This window comes from Euprymna scolopes, chromosome 38, assembly GCF_053919585.1.
Source record: "Euprymna scolopes isolate OS-2025 chromosome 38, ASM5391958v1, whole genome shotgun sequence".
NCBI classification, from domain to species: domain Eukaryota; kingdom Metazoa; phylum Mollusca; class Cephalopoda; order Sepiida; family Sepiolidae; genus Euprymna; species Euprymna scolopes.
Window position 1 is genome coordinate 34633389 of NC_136519.1, and position 9801 is coordinate 34643189.

At 35.2% G+C, this 9801-nt stretch overlaps 1 protein-coding gene across 5 annotated transcripts in view; it reads right to left on the minus strand.

Moving 5' to 3' along the window:
• LOC145263131 (uncharacterized) overlaps positions 1 to 9801 on the minus strand; it is a 126163-nt gene that overhangs the window by 61260 nt on the left and 55102 nt on the right. For all 5 annotated transcript variants that reach the window (XR_013864481.1, XR_013864482.1, XM_080120079.1 and 2 more), the window contains exon 3: positions 6317 to 6400. Coding sequence is in view for 3 of the 5 variants with exons in the window: in XM_080120079.1 (XP_079976205.1) it covers positions 6317 to 6400 (84 nt within the window). In the remaining 2 variants the exon portion in view is untranslated. The remainder of the gene's footprint in view (positions 1 to 6316; positions 6401 to 9801) is intronic.

Sequence of the window (9801 nt, forward strand, 5' to 3'; positions counted from 1 at the left end):
ATGAAGAGTCCATCGTTGAGATAAAAGGAAACCATGAAAAGAAACTTTGATCTGAGAAATCTCCCAAACCAGCTAGGAGAGACTCACTGAGAATCAGTAGCGTATTGAGGGAAGGGGATGGAGCAGAAGCCCTGGATAGCCAAAATAGGGGACATCCAACTATATTCAAAATACTACCCTATCTCATAAAATTTCTCAGTACTGGAACTTATACTTGAGTCTTTGGAAGGTACAATCAGGAAGTTGAATCTAAGCATCACCAGACCTCTGCATGCCACTGCTAGGAATAGACAAATATAGATAAATCTAGTTGGAAGGGAGTCATCATTGATAGATAACAGTAGTAATAGTAGCAATATATCAAATTTGGTAGGTCAATTTGAATGAAAATTCTAAAAAGGCTATTGATACAGCTTTTGAACCAGACAAAAACCGACTAGGTTAGAGTTAGGGTTAAGTTAGGTTTAGATTAGGGTTAACTCAGTGTTGAAGTTAGATTAATTAGATTAGAATTAGGTTAAAGTTAGTTTAGTTTTAGTTTAGGGTTAGTTTAATGTTAGTTTAGGTTTAGCTTAAAGTTAGTTTAGGGTTAGTTTAAGGTGAGGTTAGGGTCAGTTTAGTTTTAGTTTAAGATTAGTTTAGGTTGGTTGTGTTTGTTTTACGGTACATCGACCCTTTTCAGATTATTTAATGCCGAATCCAGTGATTTTGAAGAACAATTTTTTAATAGAGTATATTTTTTTTTTTTTTAAGTCGGTTTCTATTTAACCCATAGTTAGGATCCTAACAAGTACTACCAGTCCAGGTCAGAGTGGACCTGGGAGCAATGCCAATTAAAGGGTGGCTCCACACTCCTAAGCCCACAAGCTGGGGCCTCACCATCGGATATAGTTTAAGGGCATATTGTAGTATTGGGAATCCCAGCTTAAATGCTATCTAGGTAGTTTGGAGAAATAGCAAGCTAAGTAGGTATATTTTCGATTCCCATCAGCGAGTTTAGTGGGGTCAGAGAAGGTTAGATTTGACATCCATCAAACTCAGTCACTTTTAATGACCTAGGTTAGATGCACCAGAAATTAGGGGTGACGCGAATTGTGGTCGTAGACTTCCGGTCGGCGACAACCACATGGGGTGAGAGTTGGTCTTGGGCAGCAGAGAATGTGGACGGGAGATCTTGAGTCTCCGACAACCATGGGTTCCAGATATAGGCTTGCCTTTAAATAAAGAATTGAAGCTTCAAATCCATCTTGTGTTATCAATGCGTCTGTCTGCAGCAGTGACCACTCCCCACGAGATGTAGACCAGCGTCCAAGAAGATATCCACTGGACAGGGCAAACAGGTATGTACGATTATGTATTTGCACGTACATGTCGAGACCTTTCAAGGATAGAATGCACACACACACACACACACACACACACACACACACACACACACACCAATATATGTAAGAACAGACAACCTTTAAAAGTACCCTTAAAAATAAAAGAGAATAGCAGTAGGAACGTTTAATAAGTAAAGTAAACAATTAAACAAATAAATAAGAAATAAATAGATGCAAAAACCAATTCGGTAAGAATATCCAGGACCGAGGATGTTAGTTTAGGTTAGAGGTAGTTTAAGGTTAGGTTGGCGTTAGCTTAGGGTTAGTTTAGTTTTAACTAAAACTAAACGAGAGTTAGTTTAAGATTAGATCAAGGTGAGATTAAGATTGGTTTAGGTTTTGTTTAGGGTTAGGGGTAAAAATAAAAATAGTTCTATTTTTGTCTGGTCTAAAAGTGGTACCAATACCTTAAAAAGGAATCATAACTCTGTGTAATTGTTTCAAACTATGATAAAAATAGTTCTATTTTTGTCTGGTTCAAAAGCAATACCAATACCTTGAAAAGGAATCATAACTCTGTGTGATTATTTCAAACTATGATAAAAATAGTTCTATTTTTGTCTGGTTCAAAAGTGGTACCAATATCTTAAAAAGGAATCATAACTCTGTGTGATTATTTCAAACTATGATGAAAAATAGATCCGAGGTAAAGAGAGATGAATAAAGAACTGGCCAGAGATAGGTTGCTTTTAAAGCCATCCAATACATGACAGCATGTAAAAATGGATGCTAAACCGATGATGATAATGATTATTATTATTATTATGATGAGGATGATGATGATGCAAATAAAACCGATATTCCTCACTTGGATTAAACTTGAACACTGCATATCTAATTCACAATTCTAGATTTTCATGTGCTAAGATTTTAAGCTTTATGAAATATGAAACCTTGTTTAAAAAAAAAAATGAATAAAAAGTAAAACTAATTATACATAATTATTATGAAGTTGTGCTCCACAGGAGTTCCTGCATGCAGACACTATTGTTATCAGCATACCCAGTGTGACAGAAGTAAGTGTAGCATTTAGCAGATGAAAATCAATGATAAATAAGGCGACTTCCAAGTTAATATGACAACAAAGACAAAACGAATGATACCTGATGTTCAGGGGATTATGTCTGGTTTTGATATATGTACAGCTAAAGGGAACTATTCAAAGTTATTGAGTGGCTTTTGTTACAGTTTAGAATAATATTCTGGTAAGTCGTCTTACTGAACAAGTGTTTGTAGGAGCTGGTATATCCTTAGCATGAGGCTTGCAGTATACCTTTCAACGTCTGCCCCAGGTGGCAGTACCAGTCGGACAGATGGGAAATTGTTCAACTTAAAAGATTTAGTGCTGTCATCAGAATTAAGACCACCATCATACGAGACCTTTTATTTCTTTATGCCAACACAAAGCCAAACATGCAAAATATTGTTGATCGTTTTTCTAAGGCATGCAGCAATTTTGGTCCGACTATTAATCTAAAGAAGACCAAAATAATGTACCAGCCTGCTCCTGGATAAAGGTATGTCTAGCTTCAGATCTCAATTCGTGGAACCAACCTAAAAGCTGTGGACGAGTTCACTTACTTGAGCAGTATTCTGTCAAGGGCAGTACACATAAACGATGAAGTCGATTGCAGAATAGCGAAAGCTAGTGCTGCCTTTGAAAGTCTCAGAGTCACTGTGTGAGAGTATGAAGAAATTTGGCTGCAGACCAAACTTAAAGCACACCGAGCTGTCATTCTTACCATCATCATTACAGGAGCAGGCTGTCATTCTTACCATCATCAGTACAGGAGCAGGCTGTCATTCTTACCATCATCATTACAGGAGCAGGCTGTCATTCTTACCATCATCATGTATGCTTTTGAAATTTGGACTGTATATGGCAGACATACCAAGAAACTGAACCATTTCCATATGACCTGACTTTGTAGATTGAAAATCAAATAGCAAGACAAGATACCAGACACAGAGGTTTTAGCCAGGTCAAACCTCCCGTCAATAAACACACTATGTTTCAGCAGTACCAGCTTCGTTGGGCAGGTCATATATGCCGCATGCCTGATTCAAGGCTCCCAAAACAACTCCTTTACGGTGAAGTGTCCAAAGGAAAAAGACCCGTAGAAGGACAGTATAAACAGTTCAAGAACAATATGAAGGTCTCTCTTAGATAGTTTAGTTTGTATTCTTACTCATGGGAAAAACTAACCCAAGACAAATGTTCTTGGTGCGCTGCAACTCACAAATGGGCTACAATTGCTGAATCCGCGTGCAATGAAGAATATGAAAGAAAACGTGACATTAGAAAAGACAGAGCAGTAAACACCTCTGGTACAACATTATCCCACAGGTGTCCAACATGCAGGAAATACTTCAGAGCTCGAATCGCTCTAACAATAAGGGGCTACTATTTGGGGCCATGTCTAGGAAAGATTAACAAGATATTTGTTTATATTACATTTAAACTACTGCTAATCAGGACAGCCAGGAAAGCAGGCAGCAGGAAGGAAATTCCAAAGTCTAGCTGTTTGAGGGAAGAAATTATTAGAATAGAAAGCTTTCTGGCATTTAGGGACATCAACAGTGAAGGGGTGAGATCTTATTGCTAAGCAGGTTTGTCAAGGATATGTACGTCGAGGGGGTACAAGCGAAACCAGTTCATCAGAACACATTCCATTAAAATATTTGTAAAACAGGCACAGTGATGCAATATTGCGGTGATGAGACAGGGGCTGGAGCTTAGTTGATAAAGTGGGACTGATTAGATTGACAACTTTTTTTTGGACTTTATCTAAGTTTATGTTTAGTTTTTAATTTTTTATTGGTTCATATACAGTGGTAACGTCACCAGCTTTGAATGCTACAGTTTCGGTTTCGATTCTAGCTGATGGCACTTAAATACTTTTTTTTTTTTTTACTTTTGAAATCACGATTCTATAATAATATATACGAAATCTGGACAAATTAAAATATCATTCTTTCTTAGAAACTATGGGGTTGATTTTTATTTATTGCGGAGTATTATCCTCATCTTTTATTAGTTGTTTCACGACGTTTTGGTCAACTATTTCTCTGGCCAGACGACAACAACTACGGAAGGCAGTGAATGCAGTCAGGAGATTCAGAGTTCTTATCCGTCGCGGTTACCACCTGACAAAGGCCAGAGAAATAGTTGGCGGAAACGTTGTGAAACAACCACTAAAAAAGATGAGGATAATAGTCCACAATAAATAAAAATTAATAAATAATACTCATCTCAATAAAAACTCCAATTAAATAATTATACCATTCCGTACGGACTCGACCATGGAAGATCAGCTAATAAACATGAATTTATAAGACCAAAAAATTCAACCTTGATCGCCCTTCGGGGCCCGTAGCGCAGTTGATAGAGACGTTGAATCTCTACGGTTCCAGGTGATGATTGTCTGAAGATAGCAGTTTCAATCCTACCCAAAGCCAGCCAGAAGCTTACTTGCCCAAAAACGTGGTGAGACGACAACAACTACAGAAGGCAGTAATTGCAGTGAATGCAGTCAGGAGATTCAGAGTTCCTATTCGTCGCGGTTACCACCTGATGAAGGCCAGAGGAATAGTTGGCCGAAACGTCGTGAAACAACTAAGAAAAGATGAGAATAATAGTCCGCAATAAATAAAAATTAATAAATAATACTCATCTCAATAATGAATTCCAATTAAATAATATATAACTATTGGGTTGATCTGCAATTTTGTATGATAAGTGCAGTAAACTAAGTATTACTGTATCTGTACGATGCATACTTAAGGATTAATGGGGATTAGGGTTTAATGCAAAAGTGAATTCAAATGTAACCATATTCAACCATCAATTTGGCATAAAGCATTAAATCTAAATCAACGGACCATAACTTTTTCCCGTTTTTAACAGGTTAAAATGTCTAGTACAACATAATATATTTGAATTTTTTAGATGAGCATTAATAATTTCTATTATTAGTACTATTTGGACTACTGTTCTCGTCTTGGGTGTTATTTTCAGAACTCGGCCGATGTAACCTCCGACCTTCTTCAGGTGTATCTTGTCGAACTCTGGAATCTTTCTGTTGAACTTGGGAATTAGCATGGAATTTCCAATGGAACCTTTTATTTAATCCATGCTCTCATTCCATCAACCATAGAAATCCAATATATAAACAGCTATATGTCTGTCTGTCTGTTTCCATATTTTCAAACTCTATCTCCTCCGAAACTAAAAGTCGCAGAGCGGGGCCAGGGGCCTCAAATTGGATTGTTTACAGGCCGTTCTTTTATGGGTCTTTTAACCAGTTAAAATAGTTTTTAAGGGGTCAAAAAATGAGGTCAAAATTGAAAAAAAAAATACATAAATATTTTGTACAGTCATCTTAGTTTAATTTAATTTAAAATTTTTGATCAATTTATATGCATGTCATGTTTGTACAGTGATAACGTCACCAGCTTTGAATGCTACAGTTTCGGTTTCGAGTCTAACTGATGGCACTTAAATACTTTTTTTTTACTTTTGAAATCACGACTCTATAATAATATATACGAAATCTGGACAAATTAAAATATCATTTATAAGTGTATTTTATATCCGCCCCCCTTTACTAGTCTTATGTAATTTGCAATTGTATTGTTTGTATCGCCTGCATTGGGGATTCAACCTTCAGAAGTGTGTCACTTGCAACAGAATTTAACCAAGTACTTTATCCATTACGCTACAGGTTCTTATGGACAATTCTAATATGAATTTTTGAAGCCTTAGATTCCGGATTTCGACCAAATACACCTGAAGAAGATATACTGGCTTTTCTAAATATCGTCTGACCTTGTGTATAATTTCCCGCAGAGAATGTAAAGAAACTTACTCTTTACAATATAAATAAATAAATAAATAAATAAATGAAAAATAATCAAAAAAGACAACTTACCGTCTTGGATATGTTGCATGGTGACATGATTTTCTTTATTCTTGGTAGTGAAGACACGACTTGTAAATACTCAGTTTCTTTTGGCTTAAAAAAGAAATTAAAATTATAGACGTTATCAAGTTTCCGTTCGTTTTAAAGCACAAATAGAAAAGACCCCCCACCAAAAATCTAATTTATAAAATATCTTATTATTGTATCGTGGCTTGTTCATACCGTAGATGAAATCATAGTTAGCGTTCTCCATAAGCTACGGTCCACTGTTGGTCCGATTCCTACGAAGACATCACATGATTTTGAACTTGGCAGAATACATTGAGTGGGTTGCCACTACCTTCCCCAGCGCTCCTATCCGTTGTCCTTAGATCATCCGCATAGATGCAGTCGAATAACGTAACTCTTAATACGGCAGAACCGTTCATCTGCTAGAGATTCATTCACCTCCATGGCCATCCAAGGTCCTGCTGCCGACGTCATCAGAGTTACCTTCTCCTAGATGCATATCTTAACTAAGACTAGGGGCGCATATCTCTTCCAGTGAATTACCGCACCTCCAGATACCAACCTAGAAGTTTCTTGTGACTCGGCGTGATTATAAAATATAACAGGATTTAAGTAGGAGTTTTAAAAAATGTCACCAAACTCCGATTTAAAAATCTGTACCAAGCCACGCAGATGCACATCGATTTCAGACAATCAACAACACTGGACGTATCCTTTTCTCTCACCACGAGGAACTGCTCCTCAGCGTTAATACGTACCACCAGAAGAATGAAGAAAAAAGAAAATGCTCAAAAAAAAAAAAAAAAAATATATAGGTCTTCCTTGAAAAGAGTGTATTACACTAAAAGTCTCAGAAAAAAAATGATTTAAATCATTTATTAAAATCTAATATATAAGCGGCGATATGTCTGTCTGTCTGTCTACTGGTCTGTTTGTCGATTTGTCTGTCGGTTTATCTATGTCTCCATATTTTCAAACTCTATCTCCCCCGAAACTAAAAAGTTGCAGACTAGCGCTAGGGGCCTCAAATGGTTGAATTGTTTTATGGGCTGTTCTTTTATGGGTCTTTAGCCGTTTAAAATAGTTTTTAAGAGGTCAAAAATGAGTCAAAATTGAAAAAAAAAAAAAAAAAAAAAAAAAAAATTGTTAAACATTTTGTACATTCATTTTAGTTTATTTTAAATTAAAATTTTTTAATCAGTTCATCCGTGTGTCACGTTGGTACAGTGATAACGTCACCAGCTTTGAATGCTACAGTTTCAGTTTCGATTCTAGCTGATGGCATCTAAATACTTATTTTTTTATTTTTGAAATCACGACTCTATAATAATATATACGAAATCTGGACAAATTAAAATATCATATTTAAGCGTATTTTACGCCCGGGCAAAGCCAGACGCCCCTCACTCCCCGCTAGTATTTCATAACATTATTTGGCACTTCTGAACTACTAGGACGGAATCACTTTTTTCGTTTTCAGTTAGGACAGAGGGAGAGTGCATAGCAGATGAGACAAATGCAATTTGAGGACTGACTAGAAAATAAATGTATTTTTTAAAAATATATAAATGCGTGTTTTTTTTTTGTTTTTAGAAGTCTTTTTTTAAATATAAATATAAGAAACTTATAATAATACAAAATACAGTTAAACAAAATAATTCTTTAGTTTTTAATAAAAACATGAGCGTAAAGTTTTTGCAACACATTTCTGAAAGTAAAATAATAATAATAATAATAAACTATTTTGTGTTATTATAAATTTCTTATATTTATTTTAAAAAAGTCAACAGCAGCAAAAGATAAATAAATAAATAAAAAAACTAGCAGCAGCAGCAGCAGCAGCAGCAGCAGCAGCAGCAGCAACAACAACAACAACAACAACAACAACAACAACAACAACAACAACAACAACAACAATAATAATAATAATAATAATAATAATAATAATAATAATAATAATAATAAAAAAAAAAAAATAAATAAATAAATAAATAAATAAATAAATAAAATAAAAAGAAAAAAAAAGAAAGAAAGAACGCATATATTTATGATTCGGTCCTGGAGTTGCATTTGTTTGCCTCTGCTATGTACTCTCCAAATGTTTCCACTGAAAACCAAAAAAAGTGATTCCGACTTAGTAGTGCACAAGCGCCCATTTATTTTTTTTTATTTTTAATATTGTTAAATAACAGAATTTATTTCTGTTAACAAGTAATGCACCAAATATACACACATTCTGAAGTTTCGTAATACGCAAAAAGTGGACTTTTGTAGAGATCCTTTCTCAAAAACACTTACAAATATTCAGTTTGTTTTGGCTTAAAAAAATACACGTATTAAAATTATAAGATTTATCAAGTTTCTATTTGTTCTAATACATAAATAAAGGAGAACTAAAAAAAAAATGTCATTTATAAAATATAACAGGATTTATTTATGGAGGAGGCTCCCTCAGTCACTGACAGACTATGGATACCCACTGTAAGGGTGCTTGCGCATGAAATTTTTGTGACAGGAGTTGTGCAATCTCCAACCACACCCCTCCTGAGTCGACATTGTTCAATACCAGTGGCAAGTGAAGTGTATGTATAGGACGACTGGAAACAAATACCGAGATAAGCGGAGAGCACATACAGCGCCTAGAATTCCCAAACGGTGACCCATCTGGTCCTAATCAGGCTCAACGTTGCTTAACTTCGGTGATTTGACCAGAACTGGTGTGTCAACGTGATTATGCCATACTTGTGCCGTATTTATATTAACCAGTAATACACTAATCACGCATACATATTGAAGCTTCATAATACGTGGGTTTATGAAAAGTGGACTTATGGATATTTTGTAGAGAGCTTGTTTCAAAAATCACGTCAACAGTACTGGTCTGGACACAGAAGAAATTGGACAAATGTCATAACACCAGTGGCCAAACAAAATAATAAAAAAAATTTGATGAATGAGGAAATAAGTTTTCATGTTACACCTTTTTGTGTGAATTCATTCATGATTCTACATATGAGAAAGATTATTCAACAACCTGAAGGTGTTTACCAATTTAATTATTACTTTCTTTCGATGTTAATCTGTTAGTTTTGTTTGGTTTTTATATTCGTCGCCAATTTATAGTTACGCGTATGGTTATAGTGTAGTAACTTTCTGTACATTTTACTGCAGCTCAACTCCCTACATGTTATTCCTGCAAATGTGGTCCTAAATAGTAGCCCCTTATGTCAAAATGGTACTATGCCTTGTTTGGGGTGAATAATTAGTGAAAAATAAAAAAAAAAAATTGAAAAAATTAGAATATGTCAGAATCATTTCGCGATTAAATCGCCACATATTCATCAACGTTTCGTCTTCATTTCAAGACGTTCTCAGGTTGATTGATTTGAAAGAAAAACATATCTAAACATGTATACAAATATCTAACTAAAAAAAAAGAACTCCCCCCCCCCCCAAAAAAATCTTTATGGTTAAATGTTTATTAA